This window comes from Pseudorasbora parva, chromosome 9, assembly GCF_024679245.1.
Source record: "Pseudorasbora parva isolate DD20220531a chromosome 9, ASM2467924v1, whole genome shotgun sequence".
NCBI lineage: Eukaryota > Metazoa > Chordata > Actinopteri > Cypriniformes > Gobionidae > Pseudorasbora > Pseudorasbora parva.
In genome coordinates this window covers 5,729,512-5,754,387 of record NC_090180.1, presented here as the reverse complement: position 1 = coordinate 5,754,387, position 24,876 = coordinate 5,729,512, and the positions used below count along the sequence as shown (strand labels likewise).

Genomic DNA, 24,876 nt, shown 5'->3' with positions numbered 1-24,876 from the left:
CATGTACCTATATATATATATATATATAATAAGGGTGTATATGGTCTGCAACAACGTTTAAGCAGGTGGTACGTGTCAAAGTAACATCCACATAGATGGCAGGACTCAAGGTTTCCCAGCATAACATTGCCCAAAGCATCACACTGCCTCCACCGGCTCACCTTCTTCCCATACTGCATCCTGGCGCCATGTGTTCCCAAGGCTCCCTGTCGCCAGTTCTCCACTGTTCCTTCTTTGGAGCACTTTTTATAGATACTGACCACTGCAGACTGGGAACAGCCCACAAGAGCTGCAGTTTTGGAGACCCAGTCATCTAGCCATCAAAATTGGGCCCTTGTCAAACTCACTCAAATCCTTACGCTTCCCATTTTCCCTGTTTTTTTTCTAACACAAACTTTTGAGGACAAAATTGTTCACTTGCTGCCTAATGTATCCCACCCACTAACAGGTGCCGTGATGAAGAGATCATCAGTGGTATTCACTTCACCGGTCATAATGTTATGCCTGATCGAAGTACACCACTATGGGCTTGCATATTTTTCTACTCAGCCATTTTTTTCTTTCTTTTTCTTTTTTTCTTTTTTTTTTTTTTAAGAAATTAATACTTTTATTTAGCAAGGGTGTGTTAAATTGATTTTTTAAGTGATCGTGAAGATTTAAATTGTTCGAAAATATTTATTGACCGGTACTGATTTCTTGTACTCTATATCTATTTAACCCAGAAACCATTCAAGCATCAACTGGAACAGGCACGTGAATTTATATTGTACTAAAAAAAAAAAAAAAAAAAAAAAAAAAACAAGACAGATGGACTTTCATTTCAGGAAACTACACATCGCTTGTTAATCCGCCTCAAGCCCTCACAATTACGCACACATCCTTCTTTGACAAAACTAATGCGGTTTCCCCATCTTACATGTGTCTCTTTGAATAAAAGGTAGGCTAGTGTCCACACACTCTGAGCTTCAGTGGCTTTACTGCTGTCTATCGACACCGCGGTCTCGCCTGTTGAGTTCTCACGCGACAATGCGCGCGTAAAATGTCTCCAGACATGAAGTTTGGCGCGCGCCATCTCACGAAACACTAAAACTATTCCAACGATAGTTTTGTCTTAGGCTTTCAGGCTCGTAAGACATTTCGAAGACAACTTTATTTTCGCCAATATAGGCGAAGAGTTGCAGATGGAGACAGTCACATGAGAGCTGATGTCATACGGGGCGCGCGGCAGAGGCAGTCAGTCATCAAATGAATAGGAGCGGGCTAAAGAAATCAACGCATTGCGCACAGACAGCATTGTTTTAAAACCTTGGGATTTTCTAATTAAATCAGCGCTTTGCAGCTTGTAATAAGGTAAGACTTTTATATTTGGTGTTGGCCAACTGTGCAACATACATTTTAGTGCAATATCAGTTATCATTATTTATTTTTTTTTAAAACATGCATACTTAATAATTATGTTGTAAATAGCTGTCAGCAGATATCCGACGTTTAGCCTATTTATTCATTTCTGTTTATTATTGTAGCTACCCTTTTTATATCATCTTTATCCCAAAGCAACTTTTCCAGCGAGTTAGACATTTGATCTTATTTGCAAATCAACAGACGATGGACAGCAACGTGGTGCAGATTTTTAAGGAGGACAAATGCCCCTCATCACTCCCCGAGAAGTGTTTACCCAACTTCACATGGCAGTCTGCGGTCTCGGACATTTATAACTATTCACTGAATGAAAGCTGGACGCACGAGCAGGAAACTATGTCCCCGATCATCCCGATCATCGCGGCCGTGTACTCTGTGGTGTTTGTTGTCGGACTGGTGGGAAACTGCCTTGTGATGTATGTCATTATCAGGTAAGAACAGCATTGTCCTAAATGTACATTGATTATCAAATGGGTGGACTATGGGTGGATCTCATTTTGAGAATATCTCCTTTTAATAGCTGTTGGTAGACTTTATTTATAAACAGTCATTTGAAACGTCTCCAGTGCGGCGGTTGGGAATAAATATCTATTTTATGGAAAACGTATAGCCAAGGGAAGGGTTCAAGTCGAATTTGGCAGTTGGCTCCCCCCGGTGGACGAAAATATGAACGCACAATGCAGTCAAAATTACCTTGACGCACAGTAAATACTGTATGCTGCTTTGATCAGTCTGTGTCTGCTCCACATACTAAAAACTAAAACATACTAAAACAGGGCAGTGATATATATGGTACTTCAGATGCAGTAAAGATTCCAAGAGTCAACATTTGAGACTAAAACTGCACACAGTTCATGCCTGTTGAATAATATATCACAGCACAAGCTGTTACACGCAGATATAATGAGAAAAAATAGATGCGCCTGAACTGTGAATAATATATAATGCCTTTATTGAAGCGGCAAACGACTGAAAGACAAATGTTTAGGATCATTTGGGAATTTGCCGTCAGTTTGTTTAGTATACGACGTGAACGCAATCTCATGCATGAATTAATCACACTGATGGGCCGTGTTTCATTTATTTTGACACTTTCCGGCTCAATCAACTCTCCCGACAGATACACTAAAATGAAAACCGCCACCAACATCTACATCTTCAACCTCGCTGTTGCCGATGCCTTGGTGACCACCACCATGCCCTTCCAGAGCACAGATTACCTCATGAACTCCTGGCCGTTTGGTGAGGTGGTGTGTAAGGTTTTCATCTCCATTGACTACTACAACATGTTCACTAGTATCTTCACTTTGACCATGATGAGTGTGGACCGCTATGTGGCCGTCTGCCACCCCATCAAGGCCCTGGACTTCCGGACGCCGATGAAAGCGAAGATTATCAACATCATCATCTGGGTGTTGTCCTCGGCTGCTGGGATCCCGGCAATGGTCCTTGGGAGCACTCAGACAAACAATGGTATGGAGGAACGATATATCCACAACCGTTCAAAAGTCTCTTATTCTCACCCAGGCTGCATTTATTGGATTCAAAATACAGTAATGTTGTGACCACTGTTGGGTGTAACTAGTTACTAATTAATTAGGTACTGTAATTGAATTAATTGACCCTTGAAAAAGTAAAGTAAGGGATTACTCTTATTTTTTGTGTAATTTAATTACAGTTACTTCACGAGTAATTGAACTATATACTTGAAACTATATATTTTAGACTGTAGAACAATTATGTATAATACAATAGTGGAATTAACATCAAAATTGAACTTAAAAATGCATGTTTTTATCTATCCTTCTCACATTTGTAATACTTTGATCAGTTAATAAGAATAATTTATGTAGTTTTATATTATTTATTTGAATTAAAAGAGCCATTTCATGTCTATCGCTTAACTCGAGGTTGATATAGGATTTGGAAAGTATTTTTTGGAGAGAGTAATTTGTACAGTAATCTAATTACGCTATTGAAGATGTAATTAGTAACTAGTAATTAATGATTTTTTATAGTAACTTACCCAACACTGGTTGTGACATACTATTACAATTTTAAAAAACTGTTTTCTATTTTAATGTTTTTATTTATTTATTCCTGTGATGGAAAAGCTGAATTGTCAGCAGCCATTACTCCAGCCATTTCCAAATGTTATTTGGAAACATTATTGTCAGTGTTAAAAACATTTGTGCTGCTTAACATTTTTGCGTACATTTTCATACATGTTTTTTTCAGGATTCATTGATGAATAGAAAGCTCAGAAGAACAGCATTTATTTAAACAGAAGTCCTTTGTTACATTATAATGCATTTACATTTGATCAGTTGCGTCCTTGCCAATTAAAATGATACATTTCTTTCAAACTAAATGAAAAATAAATTAAAAATATTTCTGGCCCCAAAGTTTTGAAAAGTAGTGTAGGTACCATATCATTTATCGGCCCATTTCTTTTCTTTTTTATTAGAAATTGTCAATATTGCATATTTAGGCTTAGTTAGTCCCTCATCATCTAACACTGACTTGTTTGATCAATTGTTAAAAACACAGATCATTTAATAAAAGTTATCTTTTGCGAATCTCACAATCAATATTTCCATACTGTACATTATAAAATGTTGTGATGCCTACATTTACATATTTTAAATTTTTTTAAAATTATTTTGTATTTATTGAAACAAAATAGTATATATAATTATAATATTGGCAATTACTGGTTATTAGCCATAACATGACAATGATCAACACAACAGTCATAATTTCTATATTGATACATCAATGAAGAATGACACTGAATACCTTTCAGTTTTAAGATTGAAAAGTCAAGAATATAATATTTGTTGATGTGGGACCAAAAACAACTTCTAGTAAATGACTGGACTGTCAGTTCTCGACTCCATCCTAATGTATTTGTTGTTCCTTTCCACCATGACTTTATTATAGCATGCATGATTAGCCTGTCCTCACTTCTGATTAATAATTAACCAGTGTTGTTATAATTCTTTTGCAGGCACTACAGAGTGTGCTCTGCAGTTTCCAGACCCGTACATCTACTGGGACACATTGATGAAGATCTGCGTCTTCATTTTTGGCTTTGTGGCTCCCCTCCTCATCATCACGGTCTGCTACACACTCATGGTCCTGCGCCTTAAGAGCGTCCGCCTGCTTTCGGGCTCGCGGGAGAAAGACCGCAACCTGAGACGGATCACCCGCCTGGTGCTGGTTGTGGTGGCCGTGTTTGTGGTGTGCTGGACGCCCATACACATCTTCATCTTGGTCAAAGCTCTCGCGCCCGGAGTGCCGGAGACCACGGCGGTCATGGCCGCCTACTTCTTCTGTGTGGCGCTTGGATACACCAACAGCAGTCTCAACCCCATCCTGTATGCTTTCCTTGATGAGAACTTCAAACGTTGCTTCAGGGACTTCTGCTGCCCGGGTCGGGCCAAGGGGGACGGGCGCGGTGTCAGTCGGGTCAGGAGCACGCTTCGGGAGCACACGTGCCCAGCGGAGGCCAAAGCGGACGGAGGCCACGGTCGACCTGTATGACTAGCCGTGGAGCTGTCGTCCTTTCATGGTCGAGAGGATTCCAATGACCTGGGACTGACGCAGATCACCACCGCCATCTGAGGAAGAGATTGGGCCCTCTTTATGTTTTAACATACACTGTAAATGCAGGCCCCAATTGAATTTTTTAGTGACTGATAACATGTACATTTTTGAGTTGAGAAATTCCAAACTGAATTTCTTTGAATTAAAGGGTTAGTTCACCGAAAAATGATATTGATGTCATTAATGACTCCCCCTAATGTCGTTCCACACCCGTAAGACCTCCGTTCATCTTCACAAACAGTTTAAGATATTTTATATTTAGTCCGAGAGCGTATCTAAGTGTATGCACACTATACTGTCCATGTCCAGAAAGGGAATAAAAACATCATCAAAGTAGTCCATATGTGACATCAGTGGGTTAATTAGAATCTCTTGAAGCATCGAAAATACATTTTGGTCCAAAACAAAACAAAAACTATGACTTTATTCTGCATTGTCTTCTCTTCCGCGTTTGTTTTCAATCCTCAAATAAAGATTTGAACGGTTATGAATCAGCGTATTGATTCATGATTCGGATCGCTTGTCAAACTGCTGAAATCACGTGATCTTACGGGTGTGAAACGACATTAGGGTGAGTCATTAATGACATAAATTAAATTTTTGCGGCTGAACTAACCCTTTAAATTGCATCAATTCACAGAAATTCAATTTGTGATGATCAGCCACTAGAAAATGTTAAATTGGGGCCTTTTTACAGTGTAACTACTGCTAGAGCAAAAAGTGTTCTTTTACTGAATTCATTGTTTTGTCTCGTATGTCAATATTTACATTTTTTACATTATCACCACATTCAAATCTTTGTTTATCACTTCTTTTGAATGTCCATTGACCAAAGATGTTGTATGATTAAACTCTGGTCCCTCACAATGAAATGTCATTGCGTAATGTTGAAAATGCTTTGGGATATATAGTATATTATTAGCCTCTATGTTTTAATTCAAACATGTAGTTTGATAAAACAGTGTAGAAAAACAACAACAAACACAACATTGTATGTTTGCATCCGTTTGTACTGTTTATTTTGGATTGTAATAAACAGTCCTAAAAATGTATTATAATAATCAGTAGTGTCACATAATTATGACTCAGGAAACTATATATCTCTAATGACGGAAAAATGAAAAATAATGTAGTCCACAGCAGTTAGTGTTATCAGAAACTGCTTACTGTCTGAAGAGGGCTTTATTTGCTCTGTACTTGATTTAGATTGAAGGATTATGTACGAAAAGGATTATGAATGATTATGGATGAAGGATTATGTATCTAAGTTGCCTTGGAAGTCTAAGGATTTTTGTGCAGTTTTTTGTTGTTTCGTGTTTTTTTTTGGGCATAGGGCTTTAAAACAACCAACTAAAGGATTGAATCTACTTAGTCAGGTTGTTCTTGCTTAATACAGTGTATTATAATTTCTATGAACCTAGAAAAACATGTACACCTCTATTGCATGTTTGACATTAAAAATGGCAAATCTTTAAGTAACATTTATGTAAATACAACTTACGATTAAAAGAAAATAAAAAAAGCATTTTTGTGATAAAGTATAATGGCAGTCAAATCTCAAGCAAAACACTTCAAACATGCGTGTGAGTTGCTTTGCACATCGTTTTTGTATTGATAATTTTAATGTAACAGTTGATATTATGTAAATATTCTAATGCTGCCTTTAGGTGATGTCTATGGTTGTGTTGGTAACACTTTACAATAAGGTTTCATTAGTTAACATGAACTAATAATGAAGTGTACTTCTACAGCATTTATTACTCTGTTCATCTTATTGTTCATCTCATCTCATTTCAACATTTACTAAAATCAGAAGTTGTATTTGTTAACATTAAAGTTAACACTGAACAGCTGGATTTTTAACTAGTGTTAAAATGATTCTTTAACATTTGTATTGCTCATCGTTAGTTCATGTTAATACAGTAATGTTAAAAAATGAAACCTTGTTAAATGTTACTGTTATTTTTTTCCACACATGACAGCAGACATAGGCTATAAATGTATTGTATAATACATATATATGTATTGACATTGATATATAGCCTATCAATGCATTTATATCAGAGAATAGAGCCTAAAATGGCTTAAAAATGTAATATTTTAATGTAATTTTGTTCCTTGGGTGTCTGTTATTGAAATATTCACTCTTTAAAAGATATATTATGACATCATCAGTGCTCTATTGCCAGAACAGTATTAGGAATTTATTGCAAAATTCTTGTTTTGAAAAACATAATGCCCTTTGTGCCTTTGGTTTTTCGTAAAATCTATATAAATGACATTATTGCAAGTTTTTGGTCATCTTAGATGTTTTATGGTGTGATAGGCTACTGTATATTGGACAATAAGTGAGAGAAGCTTCTGTAAGCTCCACTGTACTTTCAGTAATGTGCTTGTACTAGTATATAACAGCATATTTTAAACGTGTTTCCCTCAGCTTGTGTTTTAATATGTGCGTTTTTTTAAAGGAATTCATTTCAAATCAAATGAAATGGGCTTTGCTTTGCCATCAGTTGTGCTCGTATGATATTACCTGTATTTGGAAATGATATTGTGAGTAAATTAAACTGTAAGAATCTGTGGTGAGAGGAGTCATGTTGTGTTCGGATAATAATAATATACTGTAGTATAAATACTTGAAATTATGAAGATTTCATCCATCACAGTTGAATGATGTGCCAACAAAGCCAGACGAGAGAAGTGTAAACACGTAACAAAGGCAGTATCGCCATGGCAACTTATTGTGCATCTTATAGCTTATTAATCAAACAGCAAAACACATTCTTTTTTCAAACCTTTGATGTTTGTCAGTAAATTGAGAACATCATAGATTAGTCATAGAGGAAGACATGATGATGAAGGTTTGAAAGCAATAGACAGTAGGTTCTAATTTCATTGTCTTTCTCTTCCTCGGAGCGACAAAAGAGATATTAAGCTAAATGTCCACAATGTGGCTACAATGGAGTGAATAAATGATGGCAGTGTTGTTGTTTTTAAAGTGAACCGTCCCTTAGAGGTGCCTTAAATATCTTTTTATACACCATTCTTTGGTCAAAAGAACAATAGTAGGCATCAGAGAACAGAACTGTCAGTGCCTTGTCAGATTATGTGCACATTAACACTTTTCAGACACAGTTCGTTCAGTACTCGGTTAAATTTCTCGGTCGAAGTGTTGGCGTTGCCATGGTAGACATTAATGGATAAACATAGCGCTTCAAGGTCACACTGTGCGATTGTGAAACATCTGTTTTGTCAGGACATCTCTAGAGAATGAACATATGCTACAATTAATTTCCTTGGAATCTGTGAGGTGTGTGATTGCAAATATATTTTGAGAGTTTAGTGCGCTAATGAAATGGCTTGTCCAAAATTACAACCATCACTGTTGGAATTGAAACCATTAATTCAGCCATCTTTCCTGATTGGAATATGGTCATTTACATTTTATATTTTGTGGTGATATCAATATGCAAGTTAAAAAATCTGTTTTTTGAACACAACAAGTCTGAAATTACTTTACATTCTGATGCTTCTAAAGAATCAATTATTTAATAGGCTAGATAACCGAAATTGAAAACACTAAAATATTTTGATTTTCAGATATAGGCACGCTATAGTTTTTCTCCAGAGGTCGCCTATTTAAAATAAAAGTGTAGCTTGATGACAGAGATTGAGAACTGAATATTGGGAGTAGTCATCTTCACCTCACAGCCGGTGGAAAAGAATCAGGACGGGAAGCGGACGGCAGAAATCATGTTCATGAGATTATTAAAGTTACTGTATTATAAGGCAGAGCAGGGTAAAGTGCTGAGGGAGCTGAACGAGGTCGCTGAGGTGATGAGATGAGGATGAGGATGATGAGAGATGAGCTTAAAGGGGTGCTTCAGTGCTGGGAAAATGAATCTGTATTTAAACTGGGTCATGAATGTAGTAGAAATGTGAAATTATTTTTGAATTTAGTGCTTTCTAGACTGAGAAAATACAGAAAATGTATGTTATTCTCGTGTGGATGAAAGACAACAATTCCCAGAATGCCCCCTACGAGGCCACTTCCAAAGCCACTGAGTGACTGCATCACTTTCCCACAGTGTTCATTTTCATAAAATCAGTTCAGTTAGAGAACAGACACTACAATTAAAAACTGAACGTGTCTGTTCAATATAATGTGATTTAGCCACTGAGGAGTGTCACAGCACAAACGCAGCAAGAGTCAGATTACATTCATGAGTGGGGAAAGCACAATCGTTCGCATATACTCCAGGGTTTCTACTGATACAAAGCCTTTAACACACAGCTGGACACCAGCGAAGCTTTTATTATGCCACTCTTCTGCTTCTTCCAGTCAAGCTTATGTGGGGTAGGCTAACTCACCGCTGTTTCATCATATTTACTATTTGAGTGTGTTGAAAATTAGGTTAGGCTACTCTGCATTCGCTACGTGGCTGCTATAAGACACCTGTTGTACACTGCAGTAAAGCTAGATCGATATTAGAATATCATATTATGCTGGATGTGCATTTGTGTTGCTAAATGGCATTGGCATGCAATTAATTAAAACATATTTTATGATGGAGAAAAAACTGTAACTGTTCAATAATTCGTTTTCTGTCTATAAATGTCTTGAGTTGAGCGTATCGGCTGTACAATCGTTATTGCGGTGCAATGTGATATTTAATGAGTGCACTTGATAACGTCCACTATTATAACATTATTATTTTAGATAATGTACGTACAAAAGTCAACAAAATCACTGTTCTTTATTTTAATCAAAAAATCGTACATTTGCGTACATTTGCGAAACGCAACTGCCATAGCGATAGCCTACAATAAAAAACAATAAATAAATAAAAATGATAATAATTAAGAAATAAAATCAATTACACTGATAATATGAAAAAAATGGTAGCGATAATTAAAACATTTTGTATAATTTAGTAATATGAACAAATTCAATACAAAATCTTTCCTGTAGCTCAATGAGTAGAGCATGGCGCTAGCGACGCCAAGGTCATGGGTTCGATTCCCAGGGAAAGCAAGACTTGACAAAAATGTAAAATGTGTACCTTGAATACAATGTAAGTCGCTTTGGATAAAAGCGTCTGCCAAATGCATAAATGTAAATGTAAATTATTAGTTTATATAAAAACATATATTTAGCCTAGTTGTTGTTTGTCTGCCTATATTGGTTGGTTCAAATATATATTGGACAAAATAATTTCAAGTGAAAAATGAGAAGGAAGAGCAACACGCAGCAATATGGTACATGTGATTTTAAGAGAATTACTAAATCTTCCCCATCCTCATCGGTGACTTTTATTATGGTATTCAACGACCAACCGGAACCAGCCCGTTGTGATGGTCAGCATTTAAATACCTCTAGAAAGTGTAAATCCAGTTTAAAAATGAACCGAATTTTCGGTCGGAGCAAACAGACGCCTCCTCCCAACCTTTCTGACTGCATAGGCAATGTAAGTACAGTATGGTTGTGAATGTCTCGCAGTCTAAGAGCATCAGTGAAGCATCCTGCATGTCAGACATGGATGGAGGTACAGTGGATGCTGTGTGGTGTTCCCGTTATAGGTGGATACGAGGGTCGAGTCAATCGATAAGAAAATTGCGAGAATCGACGCAGAGCTAATGAAGTACAAGGACCAGATGAAAAAGATGAGGGATGGACCCGCAAAAGTGAGTATCACAAACAAGAGTTTGTCACTTACACACGATCATTATAACTATAGAGTCTAATGTACAGTGAGATCCAAAAATCTAAGGCCACTGTGATTTGCATTTGAATACATTTTTTGCACTATGCATAATATTATCAGCATATCAATTTGTGAATAATCAAAATAATTTGTTACATTTACATGGACTCAAAGCGCTTTACATTAATGAACTAAAGTTAGTGATTTTTAAAAAATTAATAAATAAAGTTATTAGTATTAGTTTTGTCCAAACATAGCACTAGTATGCCAATATTATTATATAGTATGACTGAGATAAAATTAGAGTTTTTATTCATTTAATTTTAGTAATTTTTCTTTTTATTATTTTGAATTTAAGTTTTAGTTATTTTTACAAACATTTTTTGGAAGTAAAGAAAAGTAGCAGTTTTAGTTTTACTTTAGTTTTAGTTAACTATAATTACCCTGACTCAATGTTTGTGCAAAAACTTATGATAATGTTTTCCAGCATAATTTGAGAATGATCCAAAAATCATCTTGTGCAACAAAACATCTGACCTTTAGGAGTTCACAAGATCACAAAAGTCCTCTATTTAAATTGATTACTGTCATTGACTATATTCTTTTTACATTATATTTTCAAAATCCTAAAATTGTGTTTGTTTCCAAGTTTAAATTAGACTTTGAATCACAGATTTCCGATCTGGTCTCAGTGTTTCCAACGTACATCTTTTTTTTTTTTTGGTCCCACTGTAAATCATAAAGAATTATGTAAGTGTAAAGATGAACGCTCTCTCTACAGAATACAGTGAAACAGAAGGCAATGAGAGTGCTGAAACAAAAGAGAATGTGAGTTTTACCCTGACTTATATTCATTCATAATGCATGAAATGTATATTTCAATATCTAGTGGATATTGATGTAATCAAATGTTTTTTTTATGATAATGTTAAGTGTTGTTTTTCCTCCACTGTATTATGCAGGTATGAGGGTCAAAGAGATCAGCTTTCCCAGCAGTCCTTTAATATGGAGCAAGCCAACTATACGATCCAGTCATTAAGGGACACCAAAACAACAGTAAATACTTATGAACTTATTTACTGCAGTCCATATATTACTCCCAGCACTATTTCATATTTTATTTAATTTATTTACAAAATCCAAGAAATGTGATTTGCAGAGAGCCCATCCATTTTTCCGTGCATATATGGTATTTTCCTAATATAATAAATCATTTCATAAAGTTGTTTTTTTTTTACTTTCTAAAATGTCATTCTGAAAAAACTGGTGTCTGTTTATATTATTCTGAGCGCTAATTCATTTTTTTATACAAAGTTCTGTCATGAGACTTTTGATGGTCTAATAGGTCCTTACCTAAACCTGCTTGCAATTATGTCAATCTCTATAGGGCACAGCTGATTGGTTCCTGTTGTATCAGTAACTAATGAGCTTACTACTCAACCTTCAAATACTTGGTTAGGGGGCAGTCGTGGCCTAATGGTTAGAGAGTTGGACTTGTAACGGGTCGGACGGGAATTGTCTGTGGGGGGAGTGAATAACCTTACCTGTATAGATCAGGGGGAGTGAATAACCACCTAAAGCGCTCTCTTCCAGCCTCAATACCATGACTGAGACCCTTGAGCAAGACACCCCAAAAGCTATTTGGCTGCCCACAATATGGAAATATGTCAGCCCACTACTGTGTGTGCAATTGGATGGGTTGAATGCAGAGCACAAATTAAAGGGATAGTTCACTTTGAAATTAAATTTTGATATGTTTTAGCTTACCTCATGGGCATCCGAGATGTAGGAGTATTTGTTTCCCCAGTAGTTTCAATTTTGATCATTTTAAGTCAATTCCTTCTTGTCTGTGCCTCACATAATGCAGGTCTATGGTCACCACCTCAAAGAGCATACACAGAGAAGTCCAAATTAAACAATCCCCCATCGTAAGTACACACTAAAAAACTAAACGAGCGGTTTGTGTGAGAAAACGAACAGTATTTATATCGTTTTTACCTCTTGTACACGACTACGTCTGACTAATTCGAGGGCACGCGTGCGTGTTTCCTGTTGTGTACAAGAGCTCAAAACGATATAAATTCTGTTCGTTTTCTCACACAAACCGCTCGTTTCGTGTCTTAGGCCATCAGTGTGTACTTACGATGGGGGATTGTTTAATTTGGACTTCTCTGTGTGTGCTCTTTGAGGTGGTGACCATAGACCTGCATTATGTGAGGCACAGACAAGAACGGTTTGACCTAAAATGATCAAAATTGAAACTACTGGGGAAACAAATACTCCTACATCTCGGGTGCCCATGAGGTAAGCTAAAACATATCACAATTTAATTTCAAAGTGAACTATCCCTTTAAGTATTGGTCACCAAACTTGGTCACACGTCACTTCACTTGGTTAGTGCTTGCTTTAGCAGTGCAGTGTGTTTTTAGAAACCCTCTGCCTTCCCCAGCTCCACCTGTAGAGGTCTGCTACGGGTACTTCATGTAGGCTATATTGTACAGCAGCAGCAGGCCTTACTTGCTCACAGCAGCGTGTCATGCATTTATATTTATTTTAACTGTTAGATTCCACAAACCTTTAATACTTTTTGTAATACTTTTGTAGGTGGAGGCTATGAAGATTGGAGCAAAAGAAATGAAGAAAGCATACAAACAAGTGAAGATGGATCAGATTGAAGTATGCACACTTAACCATTTTGATGATTGCTGTTTTTTTTTAAGTAATGTTTTTGATTCTTGAGCAGTGGTTAATAATATACACTTTTTCATTACCAATGTTTGTGACTGATAGGACCTGCAGGATCAACTGGAAGACATGATGGAAGAGGCCAACGAGGTGCAGGAAGCTCTCAGCCGCAGCTATGGCACTCCAGAGATTGATGAGGATGAACTGGAAGCAGGTAGTGTGTGTGTATGCGCGTGTGTCTGTGTGTATTTGGAGCTTGGAGCTTCACTTCCTTCTCTGTTGCAGAACTGGATGCTCTGGGAGATGAGTTACTGCTGGATGATGACAGCTCTTACTTAGATGAAGCCTCGACTGCACCCTCCATTCCTGAAGGAATGCCCAGTGACGCTAAAACCAATAAGGTGCAGATTGCACTGATAAAATTGTCAATGACCAGATATACATAATCATAATTTTCAAGTAATGTTTATATTTGTGATTTGCTCAGATAATGTTTTGTATTTCCCTCAGGATGGCGTTCTGGTCGATGAGTTTGGCCTGCCACAGATCCCTGCCACATAAGAATCTGTTCTCTGATCAGTGTGTTATTTACATACAGTGGAGGAGGAAGTTATTAGTGCTGGTAAATGGTATTGGACATGTTGTATTCATTTCATAGTCTAGCACTTGGTATTGTAACTAACTGTTTTTGTTTCATGTTGAACTTGATCACATGAAGCAGATTCTTTCCATTTTAAAGGGGGGGTGAAACACTCAGTTTCAGTCAGTGTCATGTCAATCTTGAGTACCTATAGAGTAGCATTGCATCCTGCATATCTCCGAAAAGTCTTTATTTTTTTATAATTATATAAGAAAGATGCGCTGTTCCGAGTCTTTCCGAAAAAAGCCGAGCGGGTGGGGGCGTGTCGTGTGAGCGGAGCTAAATAATGACGTGTGCTCGCTGCTGCTATTGTGTTGAGTCGAGTGCGTCGTAAAGCTGTGTCATCCCTAACAGCGGGAAAAAAACTTTATTCAAAATAAAAATATGGCTTTTAATCAGATACAGCCATACATCTATGATCCGGAATCAGACCCAGAGGCTGCAGTTGAACAGGAGCAGCAGCAGAAACGACTAGAGCAGGACGTCTGTATGTGGTACAAGTTATACACTAACTATATAATATGCTTAGCGACTTGTGTTATTTACATATTTATACTTGAATTATATCGTCGTATTTTTGTCTTTGAAGGTGTACATGTGGGAAGTGCAGTTGTGCACGTGTGTTTGTGTGTTTACGCGTGGTTTGTGTAGACAGTAAGCGGAAGGCTAAGTCAGTGTTTACATAGAAAGACACGGAATAGTAGCGCATTTGAATGAAGAAGCGTGCTTATTTAGTTCAACATATTTCCCCCCTCTTTGTGTATTGTTGTTTGGAGTGCTTTTACAATACACAAACATAAAGTTACACATATAGTGGCCAGCTAAACAAATGTACACGTACTACACATCGCATGCTCCATTGATCAATTAACTATACGTGATCATGTTTGGGCTACTTAATGAGCATAGGCAAAAACACAGACATTTGAATCACTCTTACTCACAGCCTGCGGTACTAACGTTGGGACCTTTATCGTTGGGACTGCTCCATCATTCAGCATTAGGCGATTGGAAAATCCGGCGTCAAGCTGGGCCTTGTTTATGAAACAGTCGGCACCGAAATGCAGCGAACAGATATAAACATTCGCGCAACTCAGTTGCTGATCCGGAAAAGCAAATTACATCCACTGTTGCCTTAACGCGGGGTTTTTGGGGAATCTGTGCAGGACTGTCTTGGTCTGGCAACCAAAAACGCACTTTTTTGGTGACATTGTTATGTGCACATCACCTGGCAGCCTACAAGCCAGCGCTTTGATGGGCGTAGCCTGTTACTTTCGCTCTCTCCCTCTCTCTCTCTCACGCGCTTCCGGTAGAATTGTCCGTAAGGCCCATACAAGGAAATTCCGCCCCCATTAACGTCAAAGGGGACGCATGATCTCAAAAAACTTGCCGAAACTTATGACTAACCGGAAGTAGTATTTTTGACAAAGAAATACTCCCATCAAACGTCCACCTTAACTTTTAAAACTTTGTCTATGTTTAGTATGGGATTCCAAGTCTTTAACAGTGTAAAAAGATCAGTATGCATGAAACAGCATTTCACCCCCCCTTTAATTAGAATTTGGTCAAGTTATCATGTTAGCCTGATTGCACAATGAGATTCCAGTTTTTAGAAATTCAAATAAGAATCTGGCATATACCTTTCTACTTACCACTTACTATGAAATTTCCATTGTTACTCAAGCATACCTTTATATCAATGCATGTCCTAACAAGTCATTCTGGATGGTATGAGATCGAAATCTCACACTTGCATGTTGTTAATTACATATAAACCCATATTTCATAATATAGCAATTTCTAATTTTAATAATATTTTTACAGTTAATTTTAATTGTACCCTTGCTTCCTCTGAAGCTTGTTAAAGTATTTACAGAATTATCACTGAGATTGATCAAGCATTTCAAGTCCACAGTTCTGGGTAGTATGAAGGAGAACCTGCCAGGAGCAGAAATATAAAGCAAGCCATCAACTGGCCCGGATAGTGCTTGAATTATTAGAATGATCTGGTTTTCTTGATAATGTTTCTTTATGAATATACATCAAGATCTGTAATATTCTGAAATGTGAAATGCAGTCTGTAAGAGTTGCAATAAATGGTATTTCAAAAATATTGGATAACTTGTGTGGCTAATTATTTGGCAGTAAAAAGTAGGACAGAATATTTTATATGAAATGATACAAAATCTGTTACTAGTGCTTTAAAAACCCTTTCCCAAAAGGTTTATGTAAAATCTAAATGTGTAAGACATTTTATTTACAAACAGTTCCTCTCTATTTGAGAGAGCTCATTTGTTTTTTTCCCACTGAAATAAAGCACTGCATAATGTATTGCTTTTTATTTTATTTTACATTCCAAAATTTCTTTCTGTAAATACAATCCAAACTATACAAAAATATAACGTATATAAAATATAAATAATAATAATAATAATAATAAAACTAAACAAATGTTGAGCACACCCCCGGTTTTCTTGGGGGCGTGACGCAAATACATGCGTCACTTCCGGTTGCATAATGTACACACTCTAAAGTTGTGAGAAGCGCTAGCTAACAGTGTGCCGATATGGCGGAGAACACCTTGACAGTGACAGTTGCTTATGGTAAAGATAACTGACCACTTTTCATATTTCAAAACATTAAGATATATTTTAGAAATAAATGTAGTCGCTAATTTTTTGAGGTTAGCTTTACACGGTTCGACAGTTAAAGCTAGCTACCTGTAAATGATCTGAACATCACTCTAAACCTCAGACGCTTGTTTCACCGTTAGTAACACATCGAGGCTATGAATATATATTTTGAGGTTTCAAGACAAATATGATTAAGGTTAGACGAGTGGTTAATGTCAATGCTAGATTCTCAGATGCAGTGCCCGTTAACGTTAGCTCTCTGGGTCATTTTGAGTATTAAACCTGTCGTCTTCTGCCTGTTGTTGTCTCAGGCACGACCAAACACAGCATCACTTTAACAGCACAGGATGGACATGAACCACTGTTGAAGGATTTGTGCGAGGCGTTGACAGAAGCCACAGGAGTACCAGCACCATCCCAGAAAGTCATATTTAAAGGTAATACAGCATATACTTTAGGCTTATCTGTTTCTCGGCTTCCTGTGTTTATACTTGCTCAACTGTAAATGGTCAGTGTTTTGCGTATAAACTACAGTAATTATCATACGTTGACGTTTGTGAGCTCAACCGACTGGTGCAGGGTTTCAAATAAAAGCATCATTAATCTGTGCCATCAGTGTATTGCTTTTGCAAGAATACCTGGATCACTAGAATTGTAACCTAATGTTGTTCTGACTGTAGGGAAATCATTAAAGGAGATGGATGAGCCTCTGTCTGGCTTTGGAGTAAAGCAAGGTTGTAAAATGATGATGATTGGAAAGAGGGTAAGATGTGTAGTGTTATTCATTCATAAAGATATATCTGTAACTTTTTTTGAGTCTGACGAGCTGCTTTATTTTTACAGAACAGTCCTGAGGAGGAAGCTGAACTTAAAAAGCTCAAAGACATTGAAAAGTCAGTGGAACAAACTGCTAAGAAGCTTGAGAAGGTGGATGGTGAACTCACAGGACTGAAGAATGTATGTGGCATGTTTAAAAAAAAATCAAATACATATGGCACTATTCTATGCCTTTTTATAGTATAAAGGCCCCATCACACCAAGGACGATAACTATAACGATAAAGTTCTAAAAATCGTTCTCAATATTAAAGAAAAGCAGAGTTCACACAACAGTTATAACAATATATAGAAACTTTCGTTTTAGATGAATAAAGGAGAAAAACATTGACAGCCAATCAGATTCCATCCTGATGTAACCAGCTTGGGCATTTAAAGCGGCGGACAAGCACACACTTGGAATAAACAGAACTTCCGCTGGTGTGGACGATAATTTAGTTATCTTTATAGTTATCATCCTTGGTTGGACTTAAGTAGTGTCTAATTCCAGAAAGAAAAAGCAATTAAAATACCCGGATGATGTTGTCTGGCTATCACCAGACCAAGCTCAATTTAAGATTGAACATTGGTCTGGGGAGTCTGCTCTGTATTTTCTACTGCACAAGAGGTGTGATAAATGAGCATTATTCAAATGACTGTACGTTATTGGATAGTCAACCAATCAGACCACATGAGGCATGATCGCTTCTCTATGGCCCTGTCCCAAATGGCACCCTAAACCCTCAAAGTCTTCCTCTGAGTCCGCACTTTCATGACGTAATGCCGCTTTGACTGCCGGGAAGAAGTCCGCTGCGTAGCTCGCACCAGTGCAGGTTCGGCAGAAGTGCGCCTCGAGGGCGCATAACGCCCGCTAAGGGGGCGCTCGCGAGCACCCTTCTGAGACCTAAAATGACAAATGGGACACCCTGCGGTCTCATGGACTTAACGCATGCAGCGGCCATTGTAAGTCCACAAGACCGAAAGTGCACATGAATTGTGCCATTTGGGACAGGGCCTATCTGTCATCGTGTTAAATCTGCCAATAGCACGCCAGGTGGATAAGCCAATCTATGATTAGTTCCCGCAAAAGTGTAACAGAAGCAGGATAAATTAATGAGTTTCCGGGCGAAATCAAATCGCCGGCAGATCAGGCTGGGTTTACCAAGTCTACGGGGGATGCACTGAATTAACCAGAAAAACGAAGTATGGAATAATGAACACACTCAACTTTCATAGTTTTAATTACATAACGATGAGGGCCTAGCAGATTCTGAGGTTGGATGACAAAATAGACTCATAAAATTGATACACCAGACAGTATAGTATAAGTGCATACTGTATAGTATGTAATTTAGGACACAACATTTATTTTTTGCCTTGAACGCTGTACCTGTTATATGAGGCTAGGCAAAATGGCCATTCTCATAATTTAATTCATAATGTAATGATTTTCAGGGTTTTCTTGCAAAAGAGTTGCAAGCTGAGGCTCTTAACAAACTGGACCACAGAGTGAAAATTGCCTCGGAGCAGTTCATGAAGATCCTAGAGGAAATCGATGCACTGGTAATTGTTTTTTTCTTTTTTTTCTTAAAGTTGGCATGAAAGGAAAACTCACCCTATCGATTTTGTAAATGCATGTTATGGATCTCATTGTTAACAATTAATTTGTGCACATTTTATTTTTCAAAACCTCATTTTTTGACCTCAGTTTTGTATCAAAATATCCCAAGTCAATCTTAATTTTATTCAATCAATAGAACGAAGTCCTTCAATAACCTGTTACATTCAGATCACAAGTTTCATTGCGATTTTATTATTTTAGAGATAAAATAAAACTACAATATATATTAAATGTATTTAAATACTGTTTTTCAGTAAAGTTGCTTTATTTGTGCACTATTTTATTATTTACAGAACTTGCCTGAGAGTTTTAATGACTGCAGGATGAAGAAAAAGGGACTTGTGAAAGCTGTTCAGGTAGGATTGACTTATTAATTTTAGTTTTTAATTTAACACTTTAGACTATTCCATTTCAGATCTTTATTAAATATGGTTCTCCTTATTTTCCCTTTGCTTAGGGGTTCCTAGCCCAGTGTGACAAAATTGAAGCCGGAATATCAGATCACTTGGCCAAGATTCAGTCAAAAAACTTAGCCTTAGCAGAGTGATCGTGAATGAAGACTCCTGCCATCAGTAGTTCCTGGTGCTGCTCTGTGAGCAACTGAAGAGCCTCACTGAGAGCTTTGGCACTGAAGGTGGTCCTGCAGTTCCTACACCCCATGACCTACACATGCACCTGTCATACGGAGAACGGGCGGCATTCGATTACTTATGAGTTTATATTTTTCATGCCAAGTGTTGGAAGTACTTATGTCTATGTATGGGACTGAAGAGTTTTGACCATCTGGACCGTTCTCTCTTTTAACTCGGTGGTTAAACTTTTGCCTAGCCTAAGTTTGACAGATGTTGGATAGGTAGTCTTATTTTGGTCAAAGAGAAGAAAAAAAATAATGGTGCTGGAAGAATGTCTTTTTAAAGGACCCAATTTAATAATCGAATTTGTCAAATAAATCAGCATTGTGCATTTGGATATAAAATGTGAAATTGTTCAAAGCAAAGGATTGTAGCTTGGTAGTCCTCGTTTTGTTTTTTATCATGATTAAATCTCAGGGTGCTCCAAACCACTGGTGGTTGTCTCCATTGATTTCTGTCTCTAATGTTGTGAAATTATTGAGGGAAATTAAACATTTGAAAACAGCTTTTGTGTCGTCTTAGTAACCTTCGTCGGCAGTTTGTCTTATTCTGTATAATCCTAAATCTACTAGGTTTCAATGATTATTATTTTATTCATATTTCATGCTGTCCTGTTGTGGACACCAGGGGTCCGTTCTTTTGGCATGATTTCGGATCGTTTGGTTCTTCAACACTCATCCTGGACTTACTGTCATAGCAACAGGTCCATAAACTTAAACCTGCTCTGGAACAACTTATTTCATGTAAACTGGATTAGATTGCATCTTTTTAAGCAGCAATGACACTTAAAATTTGTCCCAACCACTGCTACTTTATTACAAGAGTTCCTTACTGAACATGGGGCAATAATCATTTAAAATAACAATAATAATATAAAAATATATTTGAAAATATTATTATAATGTTGTGTTTAATATTATAGACACAGCCCCTTGATTGAGAGATTTAATTGGAGTCTTGCACACTGCTGTACAGTTTTTTTGGAGACGTGCATTAATTTGAATGTTGACAGATATTATGGGATGGCTTGATGCAGCGCAGGAGAAGTAGATAACTTGATCTTGCCCCCATTCAAGAAACGTTAATGCTATCATGTAACAAATCTGCTTAAATTTGAATTAAAATAAAATCAATTGCTAATTAGGACATTGAAATAAAAATGTTAAGGGTGTGCAAATACTATAAAATCATGAATATAAATAATTGGGAATCATGTTTAAAAATGATCAGTGCTCATTTAATTTATCTATTATAACTTTTATGTTAGTTTCCTTATAAAGTTCCAAAATTCATCTTTACGAATGATGTCATTACATTGCTGTCTTGCCGCCAGCCAATCACTACATTTGTGGTTTCGAGTAACGATGCATCTGCCCTCTTCAGGGAACTCAGGAACGCGCAGTAATCTTAGATAACTTAATCCAGATATATTCATCCAATCTGCTAATTCGTTTGAAGACTCAATTTAGCCAGAGATCAGTTATCACGATTAGAAGATCTGGGATCCGTCAAATCATCTCAGATGTATTAAGCGATGTACGAAGAACAGGCCCCAGGACTCGGTTATCAAGAAAATAAAATAGCATGATAAGTAATGTATAGGCATGTAGGCCTAGTTCCCTGCTTGGGCTACAGGAGGATAACAGAAAACAATTATTGTAATTATAAAAACTCCAAATTGACTAAATCTTTCCATATTCTGTAGTGAAAACTTGATTACTTACCGTGCATTAAATTATTTATTAAAAAGTGTAAATATCAACAACTCCAGGCTACATTGAATAATTCCAGAATTTATTTCTCAACATTTACAGAACAGCATTCATTCACTTTCAGGGTTACCACAGGTTACACGTCTTTATGCATTTCATAGTTATGTACAAGTCAACTTAGACTGTTTAAGAGAAGGTCCAGTACAGTCGAATGATCTCACCTTGCTGATGAATGTATCCCTTTGCATTAGCCCATGTGGGGATGAATGTGGGGGGGAAGGAGGCAGCTAAAGGTGTGTGTAGTATTACAGTGTAGTTTTCATTAGTTTCAGTAGTGCTCGGCCTCATCCTAATCATCCTTGTCTTTAGCACCGTGCTTCAGGATGCGTGTGAATTCCACATAGTTGAAGTTTCCTTTCTTATCAATAGGGGCCTCTCTAAACAGCTCGTCTACTTCTTCATCTGTGAACCTGTCTCCCATAGTGGTCAAAAGCTCCCTCAGATAGTCCTCCTGAATAAAACCTAGGACAAATGAGGGAAATTGGTTATCAATGCTGACTATAATTTAACATATGTATACCAAATGCATTATATATTCTATTTATTTAGGCGAATCTATACAGATGACCAGTGTTAATTGATTTTTGTGTGTGTGTGTGTATGTGTGTGTGGTTTGATCATGCTTACCAGTTCCCTCCTCATCAAAACAAGCAAAAGCATTTTTAATAACATCCTCAGGGTCTGTTCCGTTAAGTTTCTCTCCAAACATTGTGAGGAACATGGTGAAGTTAATGGGACCAGGGGCTTCATTCATCATCGCCTCGAGGTATTCATCAGTGGGGTTCTTACCTACCAATTAAACAACGTGTCAGTCAAAACCAGTTTGTATTGGATGAAATGTTAAAAAATTAAAATGATTTAAAAAAAATATTTCAATACTTTAAAGTTAACATGAAATCAAAATAGGCAATTTTTATTGTTTATGGAATACTGCAGTGTTTTATTATAAATTATTTAGTTAAGATTTCCAATTCTCACTATTAACTAGTTACTTATAAAGCACATACTTATGCCATATTCTGCATGACCATATTCAACATCCTTTAATGTACCAAATTTAGTGAAATTTAACAAATAGTTGAAGCTAACACTGAAAAATGGATCCTAATCTTAAGTGTGTGAGACTGACCAAATTAAGTTTAAATTAGATTAAATAACTTTTCTATACTTTGCTTTTTTACATTTTATTTATTATTTAAAGGTGTAGTGTGTAGTATGGTGTATAAAGACTACATAATGAACTGTTATGTTTTTATTACCCTAGAATGAGCCATTGCTCTCTACATACCGTGTGCCACACAGTACCTTTAAGTAATTATTAACTCTTTCACAATATTTTAATTATTTCGTTATTCCTTTTTTTTGCATATGTATTTTTTTCAATTATTGTTTCTTGCAGATGTATTCTAGCAACATCCATGTAATTGTAACTGACACATGTTGGATGGGTGGGTAATATGGGAGGGGGTTTGATGAAACACCTATGTCTGTAGAATGAATTTACCAGGGTTTTTTTTATCTGAAAGAGAACATAAAAAGTGTGAATCATAAAAAATATTATATTATATATATTTTTTTAATTTTCTTTTTTTCTTTTTCTCTCTTTTAATGTATGCTGCTTGAAACGTTTTTGTGTGTGTTTGTGTTTAAAACTGAATGCTGGTATTTTTTTTTATTTTAATATGACTTGGCGTTAACCCTTTCAGACCTCGAAAAATCTTCATTTGTGTTCTACTGAATGAACAAACACACCTACATGTTGGATGCACTGGGGGTAAGCAGATAAACATCACATTTTATTTTTTGGGTGAACTATCCTTTTAAAGTTAACCCTATATATATTTTTAAAGTTAAAAAATATGATTATGTAGAGATGTGACTAGAAAAATATGAACCTCAGTTTATGCTCATATTTTAGTGTCCAATACAATGAGAAACGCAGGTCGGAGTAATGGGTAATGAGTAATATGCTGAAAGGTGAATTGCTACAACAGAAATGATCCCTAACCCTAACAGACACAACCAGTAATAAAGACCTTTTCCATGCCATTCGTTACTCCAACCTGCAGAGACCCACTAATAGCATCCAGAGATTTATTACTGAAATTCCATAAAGCAGTATATATATTTTTTTTGGTGGCAGTGTAGAGTGCGAAATGTGATGTCCATCAGAATGAAAATTAGGTCATTAAGAGTTAAGTGTAGAAGATTAAACCTTTTTGCTTTACGGACACTACTTTGTCCTTACCTAATGAGGCCAACATATCATGAAGATCCTCCTTATCAATGAAGCCATCACGGTTCTGATCGATCATGTTGAAGGCTTCTTTGAATTCCTGGATCTGTGATTGGTCAAACATGGCAAACACGTTTGACGTGGCCCGCTGGGGGCGCTTTTTGGTGGTTTTTCCCTTAGCCCTTTTGCTAGACATTTTGATAGTTTTGTGCTGTTCAAACTAAAATAAGAGAGACATTTGCTTGTTAGTCAAAACATTTAACACATAATATACGCGCACAGGAGCTAATCAAAAAGAAGAAGACGAAAACTCATTCAGCAACAGCAATGACCTTTACTTTATTTAAAACCACTTACTTTAAATACGAACAAATTATTGTGTAAGCCTATATAAGACTGTGGTTATGAGTTTGTTAAGCTAAATTAACTACGTTAATAATAGGTGATCAGCCTACTGGCTAACTATCGTTAGTTGTCAATAACTTAGCACTTAAATTCTTTAAAGCTTACGTTATGTTTATTTTAAAACATAATTTCAGTTCGTTCGTCCACATTTAGTGATAATGCCTTTGTAAGAGCACTAATGGCCAAAAAGAAAGCTTGATATGTTGACAAAAAGCCGCATAACACATACTTACTAATAAGCTAGCTAGCAACGAGGATGGCTTTTTGTATTCGGTAACGTAGTCTGGGTCCTGTGTAATATAAATTATAAAACTATTACGTCAAATTCAAAACATACAAATATCTTAACTTAGATTCGAGATAGTGGTTCCGTAAATTTAGTCAAATTAGACTTACCTATCCCGGTAAAAAAAAAAGGCAGAACACCAAAACAACGGCTGCCACGCTGAAGCGCCACCACAGCACCCCCTCTATAGATTAGTGCAATGGGAAAGTCCCATCGACATATCATTGCATCACGGACTAGAATAGCCCATGAGTTATCCTGCAGGGGTGGGAAATGATCAAGTAGGAAGAATGCCAAAAGTTGAACTGTTACAGTAAGGTAATGGGTGTGTTTATGGTTATTATGGTTTCTATATATTAGCAATAGGCCAGATTTAGTTGAATTAAATTTGTTTTGTTTAATTACCAAAAAATAAATA

The 24,876-nt window shown here is 36.7% G+C and overlaps 4 protein-coding genes across 5 annotated transcripts; 3 read left to right on the top strand and 1 right to left on the bottom strand.

Moving 5' to 3' along the window:
• Positions 1 to 824: 824 nt before the first annotated feature.
• On the top strand, positions 825 to 7,606 carry oprk1 (opioid receptor, kappa 1). The gene is made up of 4 exons (XM_067453613.1): positions 825 to 1,350; positions 1,603 to 1,850; positions 2,540 to 2,892; positions 4,430 to 7,606. The coding sequence occupies exons 2-4, from the start codon at positions 1,606 to 1,608 to the stop codon at positions 4,963 to 4,965; spliced, it is 1,134 nt and encodes a 377-aa protein (XP_067309714.1). The 5' UTR covers positions 825 to 1,350; positions 1,603 to 1,605; the 3' UTR covers positions 4,966 to 7,606.
• A 2,809-nt stretch (positions 7,607 to 10,415) lies between these two features.
• chmp5a (charged multivesicular body protein 5a) lies at positions 10,416 to 14,149 on the top strand. The gene is made up of 8 exons (XM_067453012.1): positions 10,416 to 10,496; positions 10,609 to 10,713; positions 11,515 to 11,561; positions 11,696 to 11,789; positions 13,338 to 13,409; positions 13,524 to 13,632; positions 13,704 to 13,819; positions 13,929 to 14,149. Exons 1-8 carry the CDS (start codon positions 10,431 to 10,433, stop codon positions 13,977 to 13,979), a joined length of 660 nt encoding a protein of 219 aa, XP_067309113.1. The 5' UTR covers positions 10,416 to 10,430; the 3' UTR covers positions 13,980 to 14,149.
• Positions 14,150 to 16,552: 2,403 nt separating this feature from the next.
• Positions 16,553 to 20,263, top strand: bag1 (BCL2 associated athanogene 1). The gene is made up of 7 exons (XM_067453011.1): positions 16,553 to 16,661; positions 17,003 to 17,128; positions 17,372 to 17,454; positions 17,535 to 17,648; positions 18,962 to 19,069; positions 19,421 to 19,483; positions 19,585 to 20,263. The coding sequence occupies exons 1-7, from the start codon at positions 16,625 to 16,627 to the stop codon at positions 19,672 to 19,674; spliced, it is 621 nt and encodes a 206-aa protein (XP_067309112.1). The 5' UTR covers positions 16,553 to 16,624; the 3' UTR covers positions 19,675 to 20,263.
• A 1,273-nt stretch (positions 20,264 to 21,536) lies between these two features.
• myl12.2 (myosin, light chain 12, genome duplicate 2) lies at positions 21,537 to 24,705 on the bottom strand. 2 transcript variants are annotated; one of them, XM_067453612.1, is made up of 5 exons: positions 24,569 to 24,651; positions 24,406 to 24,462; positions 23,780 to 23,987; positions 22,159 to 22,320; positions 21,537 to 21,993 (listed from the first exon to the last, which is right to left on the bottom strand). In XM_067453612.1, the coding sequence occupies exons 3-5, from the start codon at positions 23,961 to 23,963 to the stop codon at positions 21,821 to 21,823; spliced, it is 519 nt and encodes a 172-aa protein (XP_067309713.1). In that variant the 5' UTR covers positions 23,964 to 23,987; positions 24,406 to 24,462; positions 24,569 to 24,651; the 3' UTR covers positions 21,537 to 21,820. The 2 variants fall into 2 exon arrangements, with proteins under 2 accessions (XP_067309713.1, XP_067309712.1); XM_067453611.1 differs by lacking the exon at positions 24,406 to 24,462 and having other exon boundaries at positions 24,569 to 24,705.
• Between the last annotated feature and the right edge of the window lie 171 nt (positions 24,706 to 24,876).